We start from the raw sequence: 25794 nt of genomic DNA on the forward strand, positions 1-25794 counted from the left end.
TGGTGCTGGATCCCAGGAGAAGGCGGCAAAGAACGCATTTTTATGGAAGACTTTTAAAGGTAGCTTCCTATTACTTTTCAGGTGTTTGAATGCATGTGTTTAACAGGTCATACACATAGTAATAGGTTAGGAACTGAGGCACCAAGCTTCATGAAACTGGAAGATGATTGCAGAGATGGAAATGGAGTCAAGTTACCTTGAGTCTTAAATCCAGCTTTCCCATAGCTGCCCAGCTGGAAAGGGAACTGTTACTTTATGGCAGTGAAAGATGTTATTTGCAAGACTTGCTTGGCCTTGATGAGCAAAGCAGAACATTGGGACGTTAAATTGCAACAAAACCTCAATTCTGTAACAAAATGTCATCTCTGTGTGGCAGAGAAACAAAGTTGTTACAGAGCTGGAAGCCTCTGAAGTGGTGACTGATGGCTTCATTGTGTTGGGGCAATTTCAGAGCACAATTCCTCAATACTTGCTGGAAGAACAGTGTTTCTACTCTTCCCTAGGCCAGGAGCCAGGCTGGTCTTTCCCAGAAGTGATGAAAATGAGCAGCGTTAGCTGGAACGCTCCTGACACTTTCCAGCAAAAGGACTCTTCCAGTACAGCCCCACCAAACAAAAGCGCATTGTTCACAGGCCCATACAAATCCTGCTGCAGATGTCAAGTGAGCAGCTTCAAAAGGAGGAACCATGTTCTGATAGATGCCAGTCTCTCGTCACCATCTGGCTGCCATCACGCTCTGAGGCTTCACAAGCAAAGTGTATCAAGACAGGCCTAGAAAGCTGTTCATAATGTGTCATTTCCTTCCTCTTCCTCTCCCAGGGCAGCAGTTCACATGTGGCCCAACTGACCTTTGCTCTCTGAAGGGGTCAGAGATAAAGGCTGACAGAGGTGTTTACTTAGGGAAAGAAAGCACTCAAGACTTACATTTGTTTGTTTTTCTGGGGCTGGTGGTGTTTTGTGAGTTGATCCTTTCCGCATTAAAGTGGGGAAACAAAAGATGTGAGAGGTTTGTCTCCCAGCCTTGCCGAGCTCTTTCACACTCACTGCTGCTGCTGACAGTGCATGCGAGCAGATCTCCACTCACAAGAAGCCAGGGCACTAATGGGACAGAAAATCCCACCCCACTCAGTTCCCTCTGTAGAGCTGACACATGCTGTGTGCAGCAGGGTGCTGTCATGGTGCAGGGTGGAGGTGCTGCAGGAGTCTTGCCTCCAAACCCAGGCCAAGCAAATCCCTCTGCAAACACACCCTTGTGGGTTTATGACCTGCTAAAGAGCCACTTTCTCCACTGTGACCTCAGTCTCTGCCTTGGTGCATAAACATGGGCTTCCTCACCAGTCTCCTTTCCCAAATGTCCTCAGAGTGGAAATTCTGCCCCTTCAGCTGGTCTGTAGGAGAAGCTTGACAGCTGCAGCCTCACAATACCTTTTGAGGAAAGGCAGTAGTAGAACCGTTGTACCTACTGAAAAGTGAGGTCAGGAATACACTCCTGGATCTGGTCCCATGGCAGCTGACACCAAGCACGTGAGATGCAGAAGAACAGAGATTTGCTACCCCAGGATGCTGTAGTTTTGGACACATTTCTCTTGTTCACAAGCGATTTCTGCAGTTACAAGCAGGTGGCACCTTGAAACTTGACAACAAAGAGTTCACCGGGGTTTTTCCGAGCTGTGACCCAGGGGCCGTGCCCGGAAGGAAGCAGCTCCGTCCGTTTCCATCGGAGGCAATTCCCACTTCCCACCAGGTGAGCAATAGCGTGTGCCACCGGCAGAGAGCACTGCACACCCAGCAAGGGCGCTGGGAAGGAGGATTCTCCCGGCTTTTCCAGTCGGATGAATACAGCAACAAGTGAAACCAGTCCCGGCTTTTGAGGAGAGGTTGAACAGATCCCAGCCAGGGTCAGATGTGAAAGTAAAAGCTCATTAGGATACACACAAGTTCAGGGCTGTAGCTGCACTCCTCTGAAGTGTGGCGGGCAGTGTAAAATGCTGAGCCTATCTTTAAGATGATTCAGGTTTAATGTTGATTCAGGTACTTTGATAGCTCTTGACTTTGGTACAGAAATAGAGGTCTTGTTCTCAAACATTTCTTCAGAAATATAATACAGTTCTGCTCCTCCTGCTTTGAGATGAGATCCATCTCAGATAATTTTCCTCTGGAAATTGAGCTTTCAAGAGTGTTGATTCTTGGTGTGGAATCACAAGACTGGTGTGCTGGAAGAGCAGAGGAAACCAAGGCAGCAGCAAAGCTAGATCTGTGATGAGTGAAGCAGTCCCTGCAGACCTGTGTTGACATTTGCTGTCTTCTGAGGTGCCAGACAGCCGTGTGCTACAGGGACCATCTCCCCACAGCAGGGAGGGAAGTCACATTCTGAGTCTGACTGCTCTTTCCCTTGGAGTCACTTTCTGTGTCTCATTTATTTACCTGTAAGTGAGGGATTTTGTTCGCTGTTCACAGCTTTGTCTCTTTCCTGTTTAACTTGGGGATCTTTGGACCAGAGAGATGTGTTTATTAAAGGCTTGGATGCTGCTGAATGGCTCTAATGGGGATAATTCAAACATTTACAGATTTCCATAAACATTCTAAACACTGTTATCTTTACATTTCTCAATAGATGCTGCTGCCTTACGTTATGATTAAAGTATGGTTTGAGATAATTGGTTATTCAAAATACTAAATAAATACACAGTTAATCACATCTGCTGGTGAAGCCAAGAACAGTTATAGAGTTAAGAAAAAAACTAGACTAAACAACCCTCAGCACCACTCTTCTGATGAATTACTAGACAGAACTGATACTAAAAAGAGGAAACCATTCTCTATACAGGATATTGCACAAAGCATCCTTCCAGCTGATATCTAAGGATCTCTGGTGAGGGGAATCTGGGGTCTGGTGCTGGCTTTGATTTCTGGGGCAAAGAACTCCATAGGGCAAGGGCAGTGTGAGAAGTTCTGCATCCACAGAAATGGACATCTTGAATTCATTTCTTTTGGAGGCTGTTGCCAAAAGAACTCCTGATCTGGCCTGTGGACATTGTGCAGACAGTAGCAGCTTTGTTTAAATCAAACCTTCTGAGTCTGATTGTGCAGATTAGCTGCAAAGAGACCCTTCCTGGCCAGGCTCAGGCTGCTGTGCAGTGTGAGTTCCACTGCAGCACTGAGTGTTAGGCCACGGCAGGTCATTTCTGATGCGAGGTGGCTCAAGCCTTTACCTCAACAGGGTCACATCAGTAGATGCAACACTTGTCTTGGCTGAATGCCTTTCTGGCAGGTCTTCTCCAAACACAAGCCCATAGGCAGGTCAGTCCCCTGCCAGCTTCCCTCCTGTCTCATGAACCAGTGGACACAGTAAATAAACATTGTGTTGTCAGATGGTGTCTCTGCATCCCCTGGGACACAGTTGCTACCTCTCCCAAAACAATGTTGTCCTGCCAATCAGAGCACAAGTGCTAAGCTTTTCCCAGGCCCAGGAACCAAACCTGGTGGTCAGTTGGCACCAGCATGTTTGAGTTACACACAAACATGTGGATGGAGGCACACATCCCACATCAAGCCATAGTAGAGCACAATTGATACATCAGTCTTCCCTTTCTTTACTGCAAGTCTTTCTTTGCTGTGAATGTGACTCATTAGGACCTGGCCATTCATTGATCACGTTGCTGGCATGATGTACTCTGCTTATTCAAGATGTTATGTTGAAGTGTAGTCAGGAGAGGCTTCTCTAGGTAGCGGGTCAAACTGTTTGGCAGTGGCCTTGCTGGGGTCTCTAGGCCTGGGGTGGTTCCTCATCTGCCCCTGTTCTTGGAGGGAACCTTAGTTTAGAAATGTCAATTGCCTGACCAAACCCAGAACAGCTCTCTGCACTGGGATAGCAGCAAACAGACACCTCAGTCTTGTGACATGCCACATCAGGAGCAAAGTTCTTCCCAAACTAAGGCTTCTCACTCCTGTTATCAACAGTGGACCTTGGATTTTTTCCCTAATTTTTTTCCTTTCCCCTGATGCAATAAGATGAAGCAACCTCTTAAACCTTTCCTCTGGATGTGGTCCTTCGGCTGGGACCACAAGGAGTCAGTCAATAACGAATAGTCCCACCGGAGCACAGCCTAATGGCTACTGTGCAGGAGCACAGGGAGGTGTGAATTTACACTGCTAATAGTACACAGCCATATAGTGTTTTCATATAATTACAATTTCATTTTTCCATCCTGGAATTTATTCTGGTACAAGACGCTTTTCTGCAGTGGCTGTTATGTCATTTGAAAGCAGATTAAGAAAGTCTTCCCAAAGAGGTGCTTGTCTTTTGGAGCAGGAGGTAACAGAGAAGGAGGTAGCATCGGTAAAATCTTAGTGCTTCAGTTGTATGGTATAACTGAAAAGGGAATGTGTTTCCATAGATCTCTGACCTGATGAGCTTTTTGGTTTGCCATGTATATGTAGCACAATGGGATTTCTGTGGCCTGACATGATTGAAATAGTAACAAAAAGCCATAAAAAACTCGTTTTGAGTTGTCCCAGCACTGGATGTGAGCAGAGCTGCTCCTCCCCAGCTCAGCTTAGATTTTGAAGCCCCCTCAACTTTGAAATATTAGTTACTGCAGGTTTAAAATCATATGTAGTGCACAAAAATGCATTCATTTACAGGATCCCTCTTCATGTGTTATAGCAACACATCTTTTGTGTTTTGTTTTTTTTTAGGAGTCCAGTTTCCATAACTTCCTGGCAGTAGGAACATTACTCCCTTAGCCAGGAAGCAGATCACCTTTCCCCTCCTAGGGATCCAGTGCAAAACAGTGCCCCAGCCTAACAAGTGAGACCTGTTCCATAGCTGCATTTACAGCACAAGCACCTCTCTTTGGTCATCTTCTGACCTCATGTTAGAAATGCATAATATCTGCCTATTCAGAACTTCTGTCTGGAATTCTGCTAGTTATACATAACCTTGCTGATATCCAATCCTGTTATAATGACTTACACAAAGTTAGTGATTGCTTATCTGAAGTTTACACTGGCCTCCTTTGTGTTCCAGTACATCAAGAATCAAACCTGTTCTGAAACAGCTTATTGCAGCTGAATGTGTGCTGGGTTCATGGTGCTGGTAAAACAAAATCATCCTGTGTGGGAGCCAGCCTGATACAACAGCCCCATCTGCTTTGCTTAGGTGGCTCTAATCTGGATAAAGTTTCTGCCTGACATCTTTACCAGATTTCCCATGGGATCTTACAGAACCTCTGGCCTTTAGGAGAATATTGCAATATGTGAGGAAAAGAGATCATGGAATTCATGCCCCCCATTTCTAATCTATTCCAATGGAAAACTTTATTCAGTATTAAAAAAATTACTCACACAAACACTTTCCAGTGTTCTCAGTCTGTCCCAAAGTAGTTCAACTAAAATGCTGTATATGAACACAGGCTTCTGCCTGAGGTTCCACTTTTCCCTGGCCCTTGCTCCTCCCTCCTGCAGCTCCACCCAGTGCTGCAGGGCAGATACTTAAGCAGAGGCCACTCTGTCCCCTGGCTCCCAAGGCAGGCAGGCACTGGAGCCAGACTGTGAGCTGTCCCTGCACCTTTGGGCCCTCCTGCTCCTTGTCTGAAGGCCAGAAGGATGGTTTGTGGGGATGGAGCTCACAGGAAGCTACGTGGAGCTGGATTTTCAGATGAAAATCTATTTATTCTCATGGTATTTACACTGTGAGAATTCAAGCTAATAATTTTGGTGCCTGCATGAAAGAGACTTTGGCAGTTAAAGCACAGACTTTTCCAGGGCAGCAGAATATGGGATTTCCTTTGGAAATGAGAGGAGCACGTTGTCTGAAATGCTCCTTCCTGCTTACTCTCCATAGTCACTCCCAGTCACAGCTGCTTGCTAAGGACTGGGCTGTAAAAGGATCTTTCTCCCCAGCCTGCCTGAGCCAGAGTTTACCGCAAAACAGAAAACACCCAACTCCATGCTTGTCCCTTCCTGGATCATGGCACAGGGGCTTTATTGTTAGCTCAGGTTGCCTTTTTTCTTTCCTTTTTTTCCCTTTTGCCTTTTTCCCTGATTCTCCTTGACAGCTGCCACTTACAAAGAGCTCAGGGGAATTGGTACCAGCTGGGAATAGGCCTAATTGCAGTCAAGCCCAAATTGCATCCTCCTGAAGAAGATCCTTCCCTACACCTTTAATCCTTCAGTTCTTCCCACCCAGCCTTTATTAGGGAAGGGCTTCCCTGGGGAATGTCCCATTTTGTGTTCTGCATGACAGCTGCTTCTCCATAGATGCTTCTCTGCTGACTGCATGCTGGTCCTCACTGATCCCCAGACCGGCCTGCTGCAGCTCCTCTGTAAGTCATTTGTGGGTTTTTATGCTTCTGGAAATGTTATTATCAAAGTTTTAACTAGCTTCAGTCCTTAAAGTTTGTGCTGCTCAGGCATCCAGGTCTGTCAGGAAGTGCTATGAGCAAGGATAATGCTACAAGGGATACCAGCAACTTTGTAACTCATCTATCATGGCACTTCTCAACCAGGATTAATGTCCTAAAGATACCTGACTCTGTCAACCAAGGCTTGAGACATGGGTGTCCTAGAACAGAGTCATGTGTCACAGTGATACTAGGGCTTTACTGTGCTCAGGCAGAGGAACAGAGCAGGTTAGTTAATACTCCACATAGTACAACATGCCCCCAGTAGAAACATCTGTTCTATAATGCTGCATGGATTTAATAAGCAGTAACAATAAAAATGAAAGCCCATCAGCCTTTCCAGTAGCAGTGCCCAGCCACAGAGGAAATGGCCAAAATCCTCCTCACTGAATTACAAATTGCCACTTTGCTCCTGCCTGTTTTGATTTCCTCTATTGCCCTTGTATCCTCAACACCCTTTCCTTTTAAAAGAGCTTCTGGGCCAGTGAGTCTCAATCATTTATTTGTGTCTTTCTCTCTTCCCTCGCATTATGTTTCTGCTCCTGCCAGGAAATTCTGCAGGCTCTTGCATCATCCTTCTCCTGTTAATTGCCTTTGCTGCCTGCCCTGGGGAGCTGTGTTCCGGTGTGGTGCTGTATTGCAGGACAGCTTCTGGCTCCCTCTGCTCTGTTCCTGTCAACTTTGTTGGCTCTAATACCCAGAGCACGCCTCAGCAGAGGATTGCAAAAGGATTTGTAGACATTAATTACATTCACCACAGAAATACTTGCCACGCAGAGCATGTTTCTAGATGGCTGTGACCGGATCTAAACCCGCTTCTGCTCAGCCCCAGCTAACAGCCACCAACACCGCAAAGGTGCTGCTTTGCTCACTTCAGATTTTCTCTTTATGAGCCATTTTTAATGAGGCCAGACTGGTTGCAGCAAAGTGTACTTCAGTTCACAAGCCACTTCCACCCATCTTAATAACATTCTGGGGTACAGGTTATTCCCTTCACTCCTACTTTACACTCAAGGGTAATGGCCTTGGCAGTTTCTGTGTGATGTTCTAAGGTTGTAGAATTATTTCCTTACTCGGACAGAGCTAAGTACATACTTTAAAATCACAATCGTTTACACCCATCTGTTTAATCTTTGCTGATACAGTGATGCTGGTGAAGAGGTGCTTTTTGGTTTGGGGTCTCTGATGGGACAATGCAAATGAACCTCCCAGCAGAGAGCACAGCGTGCAGTGCTCGAGCTGATCTGAGTGACTGTTGAGAGATATGGAAGCTCCCTTGCAGAAAACTCTGTGCCTGGTTGCTGTTCTTCACTAATATCTATGTTCAAGTTGAGAGATGTTCTAGGGGACAGAACTTGCAGTTCTTCCTTTACGTGGGCAGTGTATGAGAAGCCATGTCTTAACCATATATATTTAGAATAAACAGAGGGAAATTCTTGCTTTAATTAGGTAAAAAATATTGTGTCAAAGGAGTGAGTCATGGAGTAGCCACATGTGCACTTTCTGCGTCTTTGCAAGCCAGGTTTTAACCCCTGAGGAAGTTGTGTCCATTGTTCTGGAGTACCTTGGAAAGTGGAAGTTGATTTTTGGTGTTTGGAAACAGCAGGCAGGGAAATCTTCCTGGAGAGTAGGGCTGGGGCTCACCAAAACAGCACACAGGGAGAGCAGGGAGTGAAGAGCCAAGGCCAGGGTATGGCCCTGGACAGTCAGTGACCACCAGTCCAAACTCCATTTCCCACAGAGCAGGGAAACATGAGCACCATGTCTGCTTTTGACCTCTGCCCACATAACAGGTTGTGAGATCTTACTGTAGCTCACAGTGAGTTTCACCACGATCAGTGGGCTCTGTCCTGAAAAGGAGCTCTGGAGGGCTCTGCAGCAGCAGATCCCCACTGCAGCTGTTGCAGGTGGATAGTGTTGATCCATCAGTCACCAGACAATGTCAGGAAACTTTTTATACAAGTTTTTAATAAAAAAGTCCAACAAAAAATATATATAATGAGGCATTTTCTGCAATGCATACATTCTTTGTATCTGCAGGTACAGATAAATAACAGAAGGCAAAACCAAGTATTTTGCTTATCTTTGGCCATTAACCAATAATCACCCTGAAGAGGTATTACAGGGTTGAAGAACAATAAACCGAGTCTGTAACTTCTCATTACATACCAAGCATCAGGCAATGATACAGTAGTTAGATTTTCAGACATGTAAGGAAAATTGCTTTAACACTGCCCAATACTGAATTTAACCTGGTTTGCTGCTATAGAACTTAAGGCCTTCTTGAGCTGATACACAGTCAACATTCCTGGGTTTACATTAGATGTACTCCAACCCTTCTCTTTCCTACTTCCCCTCACCATACATTGCACTAAAAGCCAGGCTGTACCTTCTCATGACATCAACCAGCATGAATTCTATCTGGATCAGTTTCCTCAACCAATGTACGTAAGGAAGCTTAACTGCTCTCTGCCTATAAGTCAATACTTTTCTAGCTCAGTGTCCCAGGAAATAGCTATCCCTCCACTTTACAGCACGGATGCAACTGATGGCTCTATCAAAGCAATATATACACGATACACATTAAAATCAAAAGCAATTTTTAAAGGTACATTGCTAACATGTAGCAGCTTATGTCTATATATGTACATGTTTTCACAGTTACAGTTTAGAAAATTGAGAACACCAGGAATACTTCTACTGTGTTTTCTATAAATAGTAAAAATTTACCTGTCAGGCATTTTGACAAAATAGGATTTAGGTATCACTTTAAATAGCTCTTGAAAACCTGTACAGTTTTAAGCTTAAAGGCTGTAAAGTCTGAGGCCTCTTCAATGTGTTCAGCCAGTTTCAGCAGCTGGGCCCCCTGCCAGTTTGATTTTAATGATTCAGATCTGGTAACAAAGGAACTCCACCACCTTGGATGGGAGGGGCAAGTTCTTGACCTGGGGGGTGGGCATCACTCTGCGAATTGCCATGCGACACAGATGCTGGAGACTGGAAACTTGTCTTGGAGTTGCCCAGAAATACACGCTGCCATCCTGTGTCCTGCACAGAAACAAAACCCACCAGGATTATCCCACCTGCATGATTTTAGCTTAGTACAAATGCTCTCCTACGTTGCTAGTTAGGGGGAAGGTGCTCTGGGCTCTCTGTGCTTGGTTCTGGCTGTTCCAGCTCAGTTATACTAGATGCCAGTTCTTCATTTAAGCTACAGCAGCACAGTAAGCCACTTCTGATTATCTGTGTGACAGGCCTGAGCAGATCCTCCAACAGCTACTGAGGGCATCACCTGAAACAGAGCAACTGCCCTTGATTATCTACTGGTCTCTTGCCAATCCACATGTTTGTGGCTCTGTCTCTTATTTATTCTCAGAGATAAGAAACAAGTTTATCAGCTTCTTGATTTTACTGCTATTCCAGGCATGTTTAAACAAATAGTACCAGAAATGCAACCTGGTGCTTCCGACCTGGTTTTCAGTTGTCAAAACTGAAGATGTTTACAACACTTTGCCAATGTTCCCAACCTTCAATGTTCCCAACCCTCTGTACTACCTTAATATTTTAGGAAGGAAAAACCCCAGTATATGCTTACCCTGCAGCTAGAACACTGCCATCAGTAGAAAAAGTACAGCAGAGCCCATTGTTCAGAGGTGCAACTTGTACAGGGTATTCTTCATCAATTCTCCAGAATCTTACCATTCTGACAGGGAAGAGCAAATGAATGAGTTATCAGAGTAGATGTTTAATTCAGTATTTCCTCTCATACTTCATGAGTCTGCAGCAGAGCTCAGGGAATGTTTATAAATACTTTCCTATACCCACAAGGTGTTTCAGATTTGGCCTGAAAAACTATGACTTCTTCATTCCTGATACAGACCTTGATCTGTGTTTCTGCAACCATTTCAACACCACCAGTTAGAATAAGACTGCCCTCAAAGCTGAAATCCAGTTCTCCCAATACTACTTGCAGTGTTGGTGGAAGATTGTGAGATCACAATACTTTTTACTTTGGAATCTACTACTATACAAAAGATTTATATGCACTAGTAACTCCATCTACTTTTTTCAGTGCTTACAACCCCTCTCTTCCTGGTTTAAGCTATTACACACTTGAGTTATTCAGGTCCTCTACTCTATCCACGTCTTTCTACATTCAGAATGAACATTAACATACACCAGACAACTCAGCTACTTTTACCAAGTCCATTAGAAGTCGTTTCTCCCTTAAACCCCAAAAAGCTGACTTAGTATTTAAGTTCATATCATCTGGGAATAATCAGAGGAGTAAAAACCTTTCCTCATACTTACTTATCATCAGCCAGGCTTGCAATGTGTAGTCCATCGTGACTAAAAGATACTGATCTGACCCACCGGTCATTTGCACCTCCAGCAAATATTGGAGTAGGAGGAGGAAACAAATGCCTGGAGACAGAGAGACATTGAGTTAGTGGTGAAATGCTTAAGGACTAGGAAGTGTTTCCCTTCAGCCCCGACTAGCAAAGCTGAGGAAGAAAAACCAGACTGATTTCTCCTATATGGTACCAAACACTTCAGCTTTGTTGAAGATGCTTAAATTAGCACATGTTAAAACATCAGTGCTTTTACATTCCTTCTCAGATAGAAAGATGATCTTCACTGCTCTGACATTCAGGATTTCCATCAGCTGCTGCTTGATTTTTCCCAAGCCTGATTTTCAGTTAAACACATAAATCCATTCATTTTCAGGAGTCATCTCCACCCCAGAAGAAAGTTCCCAAATTTGATTGCTTCACTTACCCAAATTCCATAAGAATAACTCCAGTATGTGGATCCCAGACATAGACTCGGGTATCATAAGATGCGGTAGCCAGTAAAGCTCCATCAGGAGAGAACTCACAAGCTACAACATCATTGTGATGTCCTTCAAGTTTCCGTATCATGGAGTATTTATCCATATCCCAGAGAAAAACCTGCAATTAAATAAGCTGATGTTATAGCTCTGCTCAGAGCTGCAGGGAAGCACTTACTTTGTTTTAAAGTATAGTTGCTAGTCTTATTTAGGATTATATTAAAATCAGGCATTATGAATTACTACAATTAAGGAATATGCTCAGTGTCATACTCAGATTAAAATCAAGGGTTTTATAAAAATAATTAAAGCAGACATGCAAGTTCTAACTCAGGTTTGTTAAATGTTATTAACAAAATAAGCCAAAATATAAGATAAAGGCAACTCAATTTAACCATGTAGCTTACTGAAATTCATGTATTACAAAACTATTTTATTAAAATATGCAGAAATAAATAGGGTTAAACTCTACAGTCCCCTCTTTTTGTAACTACCAAAATTGTAAGAAATATACAGACAGAAAATGTAAGGTTAACATATTGTTACTCCAGTGGCATCCCTTTGAGTTTAAGATCACTTGTTTACAATTGGCTTGGATCACCAACGTCAGCCTAGGAAGAGAAACAGATACTGCAAGCAAAAAGAATTTTCACAGCCAAAAGTCATGTCTTTGGCAAAACAACAGGGAAGTCTAACCATATTATTAGAAAGGATTTATGCATTTTAAATCAAGTCAACAGTAAAATACAACATTAATATTACAATTTATCCAGGTAATTGCATATTATATTATATTATAAAAATCAATAAAAGCTGGTAGTATTCTGGGATTTTACATGCACTTATACATTAGATATAATATGGATAATCAACACTGTGCAGAATTATTTAATAGGAATGAACTATGTACTGCAGCATAATTTCATAGAAAACTAAGACTTTAGCACAAGATGTTACATCCCTAAACAGCTCATTAGGGTCCTTGATGTCCCTGATTCACTTTTACTGCACAGATTAAACACTGACAGCTTGGATAAATGTATATGTTTGAACAAAGCAAACAGCCTTAGTGCCTCATGTACTTCCTCAAACCGACCCATTTATGGTCTGTTATAAACATGTTGACCAATTTCTCCAAGGAGACCCCAACATTCCATACAAGTGGAAGCTAAGTTTGAGGAGTCAGGGGGTTTCATTGCTGTGAAAATTATTAAAAAACAAAAAAAAAAAAAAAAGAAAGAAAGAAAGCAGAAGGTGGACATCAACCAGCACCTGCGTACGTACAGGACACCTTGCAGCCGAAGGCAAGGTTACTTCGTCCTACGGTAAAGTTCGCACCCAGCCTGGTAGCCAGAGATGCCACTCTCTGCCCAGCTAACACCATTGTGCTCCTGTGTGAGTGGTGCCAGCTTAACCTCAATCACACCAATATTGCTGCCACCACCTGTGACAGGGAAAGCAAGAAGCTTATGGAAAACACACAGCCTAAAGACAGCAACGTATACATCCATATCTGCTCTAGTTAAAGAAAAACCAGACCCCAGACCTCAACTATTCTCTACCAAGTCTGCACTGAATTTAAAGCATAAAAAGCATTTGAACAGTCACTCATATAAAGTAGTATCTAAGGATTAAATTGTGCTTTTTATTCAGCATCACTAGGCTTCATTAAACTACCTACAATGCCCCTGCCACTAGACTGAATTACCCTCTCTGTTTTATCCTAATTCTTCAGTGCCAAGAAAAGCAGCGTATGGCATACATGCTTTACCTGCACTGCTTTCAGTTCTCTAGCAGGGCATTAGAATAGGGGTGAAAACAAAAACAGTATGCTGCTCTTCATTCTAGTCTTTAGACATAAGGACCATTTGTATTGAAAAACAGGTAGAAACATTTTTGTTCAATGGGTGACACAATGCCTGGCTCAGCCTTTGAAAATCCCCTTTCATTGAGTAGGAGGTAGAAAGGATAACATCAATAACAAAATAGTTCTATGCATTAATCTAAGCATCTTTTAACACTGGAAGGTTTAGTCTTTGGTTTTATACTATGAACATGTGCAGAACTATTTCTCAAAGAACTTTTACAGTTTCTGCAGCTAAAAGCAGTGCAAGTTCAATTCTTAAATCAGTGTCTTGATGCACCATTTGCTTGTTTAATTTCATGCACTTTTACATCATCATAAAACATTAGAAGTTCATGACACCGAGCACAAGCTTGATGTTACTTAGATTTAAAATGATTATGCACTCAATTCAGTAGATTTAATGAACAAGGAACTCTGACACATACTGCTTTACTAGCTCCAACTGAACAGAGGATGGAAGAGTCTGGAGAGAATGCACAACCGTATACCCAGTTCTGATGTCCTCTCAACACTTTCATCATGTTTCCTAAAAAGACAGGTATTCCCATAAGAATTGGTTAAATATCACACATCTTGCAGAGGCATTTTACAGAGAAATAAAAATTCTGTCATGCAGCCTTTAAATCCCAAGTCCCTGTTAAAAGAAGTCACTTTGCACACTCTTAACTTAATGTGATACCAGTTTATACCTTTAGGAGACACACAAAGAATTCCAACAGAACACACAGGGTGATTGATTTTTTTTTTTTTTTTTTACCTAACTTCATTTATAGCAATATAGAGTATGTGGTTATTTCTCCCACATATGGCAGCAGATAAACTGAATTCCTACCATCATCTTTCAGATCCCACACTCGCAGTGTTTTGTCTCTGGATGCAGACACTAAAATCAGGCTCCCGTCTGGGGCAAAGGTTAAATCTCGAACAACTTCTGTATGGTCCATCAGGTTAAGGAGGAGTTTTCCTGTTAAAACACCACAATTCCAAATGAAGGACAGCTTTTTCATTCAGATCAATGCTTTATGGATACAAAATTAGAGCAAATAAAGCCAATGTAGAAATGCTGCCTCGGCAGGAAGCACTTTCAGACTCTTCAGGAAATTGCCTCTTGATACAGAAAGCTAGTAAATCTCTACACTAAGCCCACATGCCTAAGAAATAAGGCAAGTCTTGTCTTTTGATATGCATCTCTGTTCTCAGCTTAAATTTACAAGACAATGTAAATTACTCAACAGTCTTTAGTTTCATTTCTCTAAAGCTGAGAAGTTCTCTCCTGGCCTAGCAGCTGTGCCACCAGCTACTTGAGACTCCCTCATCTCAAATGCAGTCTCTTATTTAAACAGTTACATACTTTTAAAAGGTTCTCATCAACATAATCCCTCCCTATACTCAAGAACAGAGAGCAACTTCAGCTTTTTGAAGTTTCCTTTGTTTGAAAGTATATTACCACTAAAATCCAGGGAAGATTTTAGTGTAAACTACCATTCACAAAGTCAATCACACACATAACCATTTTGCAGCAATGAAGCTTCCTCTTATGTCACTCACATCTTGAAGCATGACCTGAACCTGTTCCTTCCTCCAGCAGTCTTTGAACATTTCTAGTTGGAGGAGTTTATGCTTTTTTTAGATTAATTTGTATTCAAGATTCAATTCCCAATTCATTCTGTGTGTGAACAATGGCACTTCACTGTCACTTTGTGCACTGGTAACAGTTCCTCTCTCCCACTCTACCTGTGTATACATCCCATATCTTGATGCGCCCGTTGTTCAAGCCCGTGGCCAGGAGGAGCTGGTCCTGTCCGAACTTGAAGCGGTGCCATTCGATGTTCACGCAGCGGCTCTGCTTCTCCGGCACCGAGGAGCCAAACGCCAGGCTCCACACGATGTCTCCACAGTCTATGATATGCTCACAGGGTTTGTTTTTCTGAGCACTGTCACTGTTCTGCCTTGGAAGTCTTGTGCCGAGAGAGTTGGCAGCATTCTTTGTGCCGTGCACCAAGCTGCAGAGCAAGCACAAAAGAAAAACAGCAATGGCATGAAGTATCTTGAGAAGGAAATAGAACAGAGAGGTCTTTAGGATGTGCTGAAATCTAGGAGTTGCTGTAATGTATGTTTTGGAGATCTATAATGGTGTGGGTTTAATGTCAAATTATAAAAGCAGCTTTTTATTGTAACTGTCTTATAACTAACGCCTGGAAGCTTTCTTATACAGTATAATACTAATACTTCTTTATCCCGGTTTACCTCTGCAGGAAACAATGCATGAACTAACCCACTGTGAAAACAGTATTTTTAAAGCGTTTACAGAAACAATAGTTACAAAAATTCCAGGCTTTGGGCTAAATGAGCGGGAAGTTCCCCGCAAATCACTTCCACAATAAGGGATACTGTGACCAGATCATGGAAACCAAATAAACCCTCACCAGTAGAGGGAAGAAAGAAAGGGGAGGCGGCATTTGCTGTGAGGGGAATGTAACCAGCTACAGAAAATGCAAGTGCTGGTTCCTGACCTCATTAAAGTGAAAATACAATGTGTCTTTCGGACCTTCCTTGCATTCCAATGAGAATGATGAGGAAAGGGTTTGCCTTCAAGTGAATTCCTAAAAACTAAATAGCTTTCTGATAGGAAATTTAAAAGTCCAGCTCTTCCTGAGTCTTTCCATCCCTTTTCACTGTAACTTCCTCTTATTTAAGAGCATCTGAATCAAACACCAAGTCCCTCCTGCACACCCTCTGGGAGGCTGCAGTTTCTCTCACTGGCCCCAGAAGAAAAAAATAAACCAATAGCTGTTCCTTTCCCCAAGCCTGAAAAGCCACTATATGTGTTTAAATCTGTTGAGAACTTCCCAACAGAAGACAGCTGTTAAGCTTCTTGGTTGAATGAAAAGCCAGGTAGTTTTGTCTTACAAGTTCCTAAGGCACTGAGACCAGGGGACCAGCTTCACCACGCGGTGCCCTTGTGACCAAGCAAAGTAGGATCCATCCGGAGCAAACGCCACGGTCCAGTTTTCACGTCCACACTTCTTGTCAAAGGGAGAAGTTGGGGCCAGGAGTTCTCCCACCGTGCGTGATCGTGCTGAAAGAACACAAGAGATTCCTGCTTTAAAACCCGACCACAGAGCTCCCAAGGTTGTAAGGGAACCTGACAATGGGATAAGGGTATGACTGTTAGTGCATGTTAATTTCATGTCACTGCGAAGGTGTTTCACAAAAAGCTCAGCTGCCAAAGGGACTGAGTCACTGCAGAGAAGCAGCTCAGCGTTAAAACGTCCTGATCATCGTGTAAGCGATGGCTCATCTCGCTATCAGAGGCACAACTCAAACACACCGAGGCCCCGCCGCCGCCCTGCGCTTCCGTTGGGGAAGAAAGGGCCAGCGCCTGGGAAGGGTCCGATGTCACCTCAGCGCCGTTTAACGAGCCTGTGCCCGCCCCTTCTGCCCAAGGAAGCTCCGAATAACGCATGTGGCTCGCTACCGGGGCTGTGCAACCCCCGCCGCCGCCCGGGCGCGTACGGCACCGCTCTGCCGGCAGCACCGCCGCCACCCCGCAGGGCCGGGCGCGAACCGGCCCCGCTCCCGCTGAGCCCGCCCCGCCGCGCCCGCCCCATCCGCGCCTCACCGATGAGCTTCTCGTTAACCCTCGGGGGAAAGCTGGCCATCTACGGGGCCGCCCTGCGCTCGCCTCGGGACCTGCAACGGAGCGACACCGACCGTGCTCACCGGGACGCGGGCACTGGGACAAAATGGCGGCGGCGGCGCAGGGTGAAGCGCGGGGCGGGGCGGGGCGGGCGGTGGCAGCGCCCTCGCTGGCTCCTCCCACCGGCCCCGGCCCGCAGCGGGGCAGAACCGCGGGGACCCCTCCAAAACTGACCGGAATCGGGGTTTTCTGGGTGCTTTAGTGCAGGGGTACCCGTGGGGTGCGGTGCGTGCACTGCTGACGGCACGTCGTGTGCTGCTTAAGTGCCCCGCCAGCAGCAGGTGACATTCTGCCGCAGCGAGTTAGATAGAGGTTGTCTCCATTATCTTTGCGCCGGGTTGTGACACCCTCGGTGGCTGTTTGACCATGGGGCTACCAAGCAACACGTAAACCAAGAGATATACAAAAGCTTGTGTGACCGTCCTGTGGAATGTGTTTAGCACCGTGAAGTGCACCCCTGAGCGCATCCTCCCTGAGTGCATCCTCCCTGAGCGCATCCTCCCTGAACGCATCCTCCCTGAGCAGCGGCTGGAAAACTCTTGGGAGTTTCCCACTCTTCAGTGTTGATTTCTTAATATGTGTAATTCAGCGGCTAAATCCAGCAAGGTCTGGTTTGTGATAAAGCGTTGAATTTACTGTTAACGTAATGGAGTTGTCCATGACAACTTGGAGAAAGAAACCCCAAGGCCATGTCCTTCTCTGTGTGAGTTTGTATTAACATCGGTGTATTCCCTCATCGCCTTCCTTTTCCTCTTTCTGCATCCTTTTGCCTATCTAAGTCCTCCCCTCCTCTAGACTAGGTGACTCTTCCTTGCTCCTTCTGGACTTCAGGAAAGCACAGAGCCAGATAATTAACTGCAGGGAATAACAGTGATTTCATTCCAAAGCCTTGGCCAAGCTGGCAGAGGCACTGGAATAGCTGCATGGGTTGGCTCTTCAGCTGCTGCAACACCCAGAAGTCACCCTTATGTAAGCAAGGCCAGCAGAGCAGACTTCAATCCTGGAGCGAGATGATGTCAAAGATAGGAGAGGGAAGAAGTTTTGAATACTTCTGGTGGCCTAAACGCCAGCACGGATTAACGCTGGTTTGTATAAACCTGGTAGCACATCACAGCACTAATCTGACACTGCTTTTTAGCAGCAAGATCCTGCTCTATTAATCCTCTGCTGCCTGCAGATGGAAGAGCCCTATCTTCACTTTATCCCTCAACAGCTTCTTATAACAAGGCAGATTTGTGGCCAGTGAACATTGTGAAATGCTGCTCTGCAGTTACTCATAACTTGTGCATGTTTGAGCGAGGCCAGAGCTGAGATGAGTCACGTTGTAAGATTCCTCCTGAGGGTCTGAGCCTCACACACAGCCAGGATGAGGCTGGATTCTGTTTGCTTACCTTGGGGCTGGTGTAGCCAGGGGGAGATAGCAGCTGGGTTACGCAGCTCTGGGGGAGTGTTAGCACTTCTTGCTAGTTTGGTTTAGTTTTTAGGCAAAGTATTTGGCAATTTATTATGCCTTTCAGTCCCTGTGTTTCTGTAAGTACTGTTCCTCCGTGTGCTTTCTGCTCATTAACGTAATAGATTTGAGGGCCAGAAGGGACGATTCATTAATCTGGTCTTGTGTAACAGAGGAGTATATTTTAACCTAATGTAGTACGCCTTCAGAGAACGAGGGTTTCCAGCAGTTACACTGTTCAGCCTTTACAGCACTGGAGTCCTAATGCCAATCCTTGAACTTCCCAGCCCACATTTTGTGTGTTATGGGCACCAATTGTGAGATGTGAATTCCCAGGTGCTTGCAAGTTTATTAGAAGGTGTTTGGTGCCACAGGCTGTGCTGGAGACACTTCTGTATTCATGCCTGGCTGGAAGGGCTCTTGCGCCTGAAGCACAGAGGAGAGGTGGAAAGCTGGGATCTGCTGCAAGCCACCAACCCAACCCTTCTGGTTGGTAAGATTCAGTCAAAGAGGATATAAAGAACCCACGCTTCCCTTGCTCAGCACTCTGGCCATGTAAGTGGGCCAAGATGGTTTCCCTGCTCTCCCTGGTGAGGCATAGCTGTGGAATCAAGGGTGGCACCAGCTGCACACCCTGCACAGTCACATGCTGCAGGGGCCTGCAAGGCTGCCCCATGACTCCGGAATGATTTATGTGTTTTCCATGATCCTCCTTTTCAGATGCAGTTGCCAAGCCTGCACAGCACTGTTCAGCTGGGAGGAGGCTAATACACTCAGTGCATCTGCCTCCAGACTTTACACACTGCGAGAAGCTTTCACAAATTAAAGGACTTTTGTTGTCTGCCTGCCTTGGAAATACTCTCCAAGATCCAGGTTCTGGAGCTCTTTCCCAGGCTGCTGAAGCAGCAGGATCTGCTTCTTTCACATTCTCCTGTGGTGAATCTGGTTACACTCATCTCAGTTATTTTTTCTTCTTTGATTTTTTTAACTGATTTGTGATTGTGTGTTTCTTAATCAGCTTTGCTGAAGTCTTTTTGACTCAGTCATTAGACTGCACTAGGAAAGGCATCTGGAATTAGTGCATGTCCCAGATAAGGGATGGTGCTGCTTTTACAGCAATTAGTTTGGGTGCTGTTTTCTCTTTGTATCCCCTTGTAACATTACCTGAGGTTTGTAAAATAAGCCCTGGTGTTTGCCTGTCTTTTAGCTACTCGCAAGACTCAGCAGTGTGTTTGCTGTGCTCCATTTCCATTGCTATGGCTTCCTGCTGGAAGGCTTCCACCAGTGAAAAGCCATTCGTTCCGGTGTGTGAGCCCTCAGATCTCCAAGTTCTCATTGTGCTGTTCCCCACTCAGCTTGCAGCAGACACCCCACCAAGGTTACCCTGCTCAGGGCTCACCAGGGCTATCAGTTCCTGTTAGCTGTGGGGTTTGGTCTCTGGGAGGAGATCAGCACAGCAAGTGTGAGATCCAGAGGACCAGAAAAGCCTGTGGTGCTTTTGCAGGCCGTGAGTTATGTTCCCCCTCCTCACAGCTCTCATTCCATAAAGCACTCCTGACAAATGAGAGGTGAGGGAGCAAACAAGGCCAGTCACACTAAGATCAAGGTGGCTGATGTGTGCACCAGGGCATGCATCTTAGTGGTGTGGCTGTCATTAAATATTACACTATTTGTAGTCTACACTGTTAATAATTCACAAGCTCCTGCTTGTTTTGAGAAGCCTCCTTGGGATGGAGAAAGTTCAGCAAGAGTTTGTGGAGGAACAAGTGAAGGTGAAAGGAAAAAGCAGAATGGAAGGAAGAGAAGGCAAAGAAAGTTGAAGAGGAAAAGGGATTGCAGTGAAGAGAATGGTGAGAAGTTAGAGAAGAAGCACCACCAGAGTCCCCAGACGGGTTAGCTGCTGCTATTGCCCCAGTGCACACCGGAAAACTTCTGTCACTTCTCTGTCCCCTTCTCCCCCGTTGTTCTGTACCTTTTACTCCCTGTGGCTTATTGTGGAAATTAGAATTAGTTTTCTGTAGGGGGTTATAAATTGATGCATGTCTGGTATCTGAGGGGTTAATCTGTAAAGGTCTGCTAGAGGAGTAGCTGTGGAGCAGTTGCACAGATGGAATAGCAGAGATAGACTGCAGTCATTCACATTCTTTTGGTCTCTTTGGGATTTTATAACTCTTGGACCACATCTTTGGGTATAATAAACAGAGCAGATGGCTTCGTGTGTGTGTGGTGAATTCAGCCCTTCGTGATGAGTCACTGCGCTGCAATAAGGGAGACGGAGGTTGGGGGTTATTCCTTTCAGGTTCAAAAGCATCCCTCTTTGTAAGCTCACCAGGGTGCCCTCCAAGGGAGCTGCTTCCAGGAACATCTGTGCTAAATTTACCCACTGAAGCTGCAGGAGCTGTTATCTCTGATGGCTGAAGGTCATGCTGAGGGTTTTGAACTTGAACTGTCCTAGATGAGGATAACAGAAAAGGGTCCCTGTGATGCAGAGAAAGGTGCTCAGCCTTGCTCAAGGCCACCATGCCCACAGCCTGCTTTATGTCAGTGTAATCTCAGTCACTGACCTCTACCACAGCTATTCCACTTCTCCTGTGAAAAATGCTTTCCAAAACATTCTGGTTCTGTGTGTTCCTCTTTGGCCTGGATTTACCCAGCTGCCAGTCACTTGCATTGTCTGGAGCTCAGGCTCCTTGCTAGAGGAGCACAGTGCCCCATGGGCATCAGGACTCAGGCTGCGGCGTTCCCTGGGTTTGGAATGACACTCCTGTCCACTGTGCAGTGAGAAACATTACTGAGCTGATCGGCGTTCCTCTGACTCCAGAGGAGCATAGGATGTAGTCAGCAATCAACTGCTGACCGTGTTTACGGTAGGAAGAATAGGTTTTGCTTTTCATGAAACCTGTGTTTGGCACTGGGTGAGCAGGATTACACAGAGGGAAAATCAGTTGCATGCAGGGTGTCACTGTAAACTTCAATACATTGTCTGTAAGTGCAATTTATAGATGAGCAAGTTGTGTTTAATAGGAACAATGAAAGGCACAGACCACCTTATAGTCTGTAAAGCAGATCAATAAAATCGTAAGGACAGAAAAAACTGGCATGTTGGGGAATTACAGGGTTGGGTCTGACAGCTTCTGCCTGGAAACAGAGGAGCTGCATTCCTGCTGCAGCGGGGTTGGGAAAGAGCAGGTTGCTTGTAGATAAAGAGTGTTTGCTCACGGATCAGAGATGGGCCGGAGCTGATGTGGAACTGCGCTTGGAATACTTGGGTGGCTCATATCCAGGCCTGTTGCTACAGGGAATGTGTGCAGAGGGCAATAGAGAAGAGTTTGAGGCAAATGGAGGATTAACAGTTTAAGACTCACAGTGTCTTTGACTGCTGGGTAATATTAGCATTGTTTTATAGGTGGATATGCAAATTCAGACTGAAGATCAAGGATTTACCACAGTTTGTATGGAACAGCCTAAACAGCTAAAACTCCTCCACAGCAAAAGGCCAGCACTTCAACCTAGGGACTACCCTGTTATCCCTCCTGAGGCTGACGGCAGGAGCTTCACATGGGCGCTGAGTTTTGTGGGTTCTGGACACTCTCAGCAGCTCTCCCGAGCTGGTGCTTCACTTCAGGCCAGAATCAGTGTTAGGGCACACTGCTGGAGCCTGCCCTGCCTCTTCCAATGCAAATATCATGTGAGAATGGTAAAGAAAAGCAGCCCCTTCGGCACCCTCACACATGTGCAGAAGAGCAGCCCCTGTGAGAGGACAGGACTTGGGATGGGTGGTTTGTCCTGCTGTTAGTGAGGTGGGACTGATGCAGGTGTAATGCTGCTTCAGGGAGTAATGCTGCATCGCCATGTGATGGTGCTTGTCAGGCACAGCCATAGACATGGCAACAATCCTGGTCTCGTCCCAGTGACAGTCCAGGCCTCCAGCTTTCTTCTGGTGACTCAAACTCCTGCCCTTTCTATGAGATCACACAGGAGAGAAGCCAGAAAGTGCCAGTCAGTGCTGAAGTCACAAGGTCTCTCTGGTCTTCCTCTCCTGTGAATCCTCTTCTCTTTTTGACCCCTGTTATACAATAAATGAGTAAGGAAACAGAATGGCAGGGAGAGGCAGTGATAACCTTGAATTATCCTTTGGGACAGTGTGACAATCCAGGCTGAGCTGATTAGTCATCCAGAACAATTAAAATGCTGCTTTATAGTATTATGAGTAAGAACCTCTGGAGATGCTGTGGGAAAGGCACTGCTTGCAAGGGGAAGAAAAAAGTAGATGCTCAAAATGATCTCATTCCTCTGCAATTTTTAGAACATAAACCCAGCGAGTGGGAGTGATTGTGAGCAAACAAACTCCAACAAGGACTCAACAAGGAGCTTGTTTATACCTCTGGGGCCAAACGGCAAACACTGACTGTGTCTTTATCCATTTCCAGTGCATGGCACAAGTCTCCTGTTCCATTAAGTTCCTTTAGAGTATCTGAGCTCTTGTGACATCTTTATACTGCCTCAGATCAGGTATCAGGAATTAAACTCCTGCTGGTTTACATCCAAGTGAGATTTCTACTGGAATAGAAATACTTGCATTTAGAAACTGATTGCGTGAAACAGTGTGCTACAACTTTGTTGATTAGACTTTCTGGGATGAAGGATCCGGTGTGAATATTGTGTGTGGAATCTCTGCTTTCTCTGAAGTATAACCCATCATTCTGTGATCACTGTTAACCTCAGATCAGTTGTATTTAACAGGTCCTGTTGCAGTCAGACAGAATACAAAGGAAAATCCACTGCTTAATTTTTGAGGGGAAGCTTCTTCACATATTGAAACCCATCCCGCACATGTCAGGTAAGTCAATAAGAGACAAGTCATGGGAAGAATACAAAGCCACCGCTCACTTGTCAAACAAAACGGAATATGGGCCACTCTCCTCTCTGGTTAGTTCGGAATTCAGGGATTTGAGTGGCCTCTAATGCCCTCTAATGGACAAATCTGTTGGAGCACTGTCCTCTCGGGGTGAAACCATCCAGGATCCGCAGCGCTGCCAGGAGCCTGCCCAGCTTTCCCTGGGAGCCTGCCAACTCCCAGATTAAACCCATGTTTAAGGGTTTGGAGCTGAGAAATATTAAGTCACCTTTACCCAAAACTTGGCAGCTCTTTCCCTCCCTCCCTTCCTTCCGCATCTGCCCGGGTTTGTTTGTTTGGCTTCACTTAAGAAAGGTGGGAAAATGTTTTTTGTCCCTGATCCCAGATTTGGCGCAGTCCCTCCAGGATGGAACCCTGTCCATCAGGAATTGCCTCTGTAAGTGGCTGGGGGTTTCTGGAGCAAAGCTGATACATAGAAATCAAAGAGTGTCACTTGGTCTATTAGAGCCACTTCTGGAGTGTTTGACAAATGTGGTGAGAACGAGAAATGGGATGGGAGGAATGCAGAGGAGAAATGGCAGTATGAAACACAGACTGCTGGGAGCAGGAGGGAAAAAAGATAGGCTAATAAATAAATAATCTGAGTTGAAAATACACGGCAGAGAAAAGCAAAAGGTACAGAAGTGGGAGGGGAAAAATCCATATTGTCAGGGACTTTCCTCTTATATGTGACTCCTAACACCAGTGCCACTCTTGACAGCCACAATGGGACATTTTTAGTGAGGAAAACCCACTGTCATTCCCACAAAGCCTGACAAGACCCTGTGGATGCCTTAGGCTGTAATTTCTCGTTTTGGTTTGCACATAAGCTTAAGGAAGTGCATTAAGAAGCTCTTGCCAAAGTGTCTTAAAATAATCCACCAGCATAACCAAGAGGCACGAGATTGCCAAGAGCTGCCAAATAAATGGTTCCACAACTCGGGAATTATCTGGGGCTGGGGAACTTGGTGTGATTTACCTTCAGATAATACCTAACCAGCAGTTACAGACTGGTATGTGTCTGCCTGCTGGGAACAGAAAAGTCTGTGTGTTCATGTGGCCAACAGATGGGATCTAGCACAGCAGTTAACAGAGACACTGGTTTTTCCTAGGCCAGCAGATCCCTTCTGGGATAGTGGGTCTCAGGCACTTTATATCTAGCCTAGGGAGAAGAGGAAGCAATTAAAAGGAAGCAGAGAGCTTTGGGAAAGAATCGTCTTGATCAAATACTGGCTGGAATTTTCCAGAGAGTTTTGAGGAAACACTGTGAGGATTTCTAGCATCACCATTCAGCCTCTGAAGCTGCCCACTGTCTAAAATCTGGGAATACTACAGCAAGCTGTGTTTGCTTTTAAGGAACAGATTTGCTTTGGGAAAAACACTAAGAGAAACAGGAAGAAGCACTGTTTGTTGTGTTTAGTAGGTTTTGAATGGAAAAAATAGCCTTTTTCTACCTAAGTCAGGAGTTCCCAGATGCTTTTCTCTGACCAGCCCTGGTTTCTTTCTTGGTTTCAGGACATGTTTTCAAAAGCCTATCAGTAAGCTGAGGCCCTTTCCTGCCCCTGCATGGATTATTATTGTTTAGATTTTGGCAGAACGTAGAGATCCCCATGAAGATTGTGGCTGTACTGCCTTAAGTGGATATTATTCCTGCTGGATTGCTACGGGATACTTAAGGATCAAGTATATAAAGATCTGAAAAATGAGACTGGGCATGTTGATGGAGGAGCACACCACTGGTGTTCTGTGTTCATTCCCTCTTGCACTGTTTGTGACAAAGCCTTTTCTGTCAGCCCCAACAGATTCTGGATGTGAACCAGGGGAACTCAGAGCCGTCCCCGTCCCCAGATGCCTGCACACCTCCTGGGGGAGCACAACCAGCAGGGCTGGAAGTCCTGGAGAACAGATCCCTGACCTCATCCTGTTTTCTGGAGTCCAAGTAACCATTTACCTTTGCAAGGGGAGAATAACAATGTTTACGGAATGGTGTGGGGATGCAATGTGCCTGTTTGCTTGGATTTTGGTGGAGCCTTTCCTTGTGCTCACACAAACATGATTGGGAAAGGCCTCAGGGAGCAGCTTTACTTACAGTCTGACCCAGAGGAGATGTCTGTAATTAAGCACATATATACATGTATCATGTAGGTTTGACTCTGATATGAGCATACATAGCCAATACATTAGAGGACTTTTCTAGACCATAAGACAATGTTTGTTTTAAAATCCTTTATGACACATATTAATGCTGACCATTGTAGAGCACTCTGCTGCAGAGGGATCAATGGCCTTCACACCACAGCTAGTTACAGCAAATGGATCATACCAAATCCAGGGCACTTAAGAGCCCAGTATTGGTCTCTGCAATTTGTATAAATCAGAATGCCCTCTGCATTTCCTGAAGGACAGGGCCATGAGTACAGACAGAAACTACAATTTATTCTTCAAACAATTGTTTTTTTTTCCTTAAATAAAGTGTTTGCAATTGATTTTCATCTTTCTATAGGACAACTGCCTCTTCAAATACGTGCTATGAGCCACACTCCTGAGCTTATTGCTAGAATGCAGTGGTAGGGTTCATATTGTAAATCTGGATTGCAGGAATGCCATCGTTTCTTGTTTACAGGGAACGTTTCACAAAACGAGGA

General features: G+C 44.9%; 1 protein-coding gene and 1 long non-coding RNA gene across 5 annotated transcripts; one reads left to right on the top strand and one right to left on the bottom strand.

Moving 5' to 3' along the window:
• Positions 1-1498: 1498 nt before the first annotated feature.
• Positions 1499-25651, top strand: LOC133277799 (uncharacterized). Of its 4 annotated transcripts, none has more exons than XR_009746337.1 (4): positions 1499-1744; positions 18589-19188; positions 22996-23092; positions 24943-25651. It is a non-coding gene; the product is annotated as an uncharacterized LOC133277799 (long non-coding RNA). The 4 variants fall into 4 exon arrangements; XR_009746339.1 differs by lacking the exon at positions 1499-1744 and adding an exon at positions 16331-16387; XR_009746338.1 differs by lacking the exon at positions 1499-1744 and adding an exon at positions 17309-17902.
• Positions 8356-16885, bottom strand: WSB1 (WD repeat and SOCS box containing 1). Its single transcript, XM_061469931.1, has 9 exons — positions 16725-16885; positions 16013-16181; positions 14837-15105; positions 13935-14066; positions 13528-13628; positions 11184-11356; positions 10716-10829; positions 10000-10107; positions 8356-9452 (listed from the first exon to the last, which is right to left on the bottom strand). The coding sequence occupies exons 1-9, from the start codon at positions 16762-16764 to the stop codon at positions 9293-9295; spliced, it is 1266 nt and encodes a 421-aa protein (XP_061325915.1). The 5' UTR covers positions 16765-16885; the 3' UTR covers positions 8356-9292.
• Positions 25652-25794: the final 143 nt, after the last annotated feature.

Source organism: Pezoporus flaviventris, unplaced genomic scaffold (genome assembly GCF_033815535.1).
Source record: "Pezoporus flaviventris isolate CSIRO_AGI_PZ_B2104156 unplaced genomic scaffold, CSIRO_AGI_Pfla_v1 ptg000063l, whole genome shotgun sequence".
In the NCBI taxonomy this organism is placed as follows: Eukaryota; Metazoa; Chordata; class Aves; order Psittaciformes; family Psittacidae; genus Pezoporus; species Pezoporus flaviventris.

Excerpts from the sequence above, each read along its gene's own strand:
- WSB1 (XM_061469931.1), bottom strand. The coding sequence starts at position 16,764 with ATGGCCAGCTTTCCCCCGAGGGTTAACGAGAAGCTCATCG. Across the intron at positions 15,106-16,012 it reads TCTCAGTGCCTTAGGAACTT|CTTGGTGCACGGCACAAAGA; the intron begins GTAAGACAAAAC and ends CTTGCTCTGCAG. Across the intron at positions 14,067-14,836 it reads GATATGGGATGTATACACAG|GAAAACTCCTCCTTAACCTG; the intron begins GTAGAGTGGGAG and ends GTGTTTTAACAG.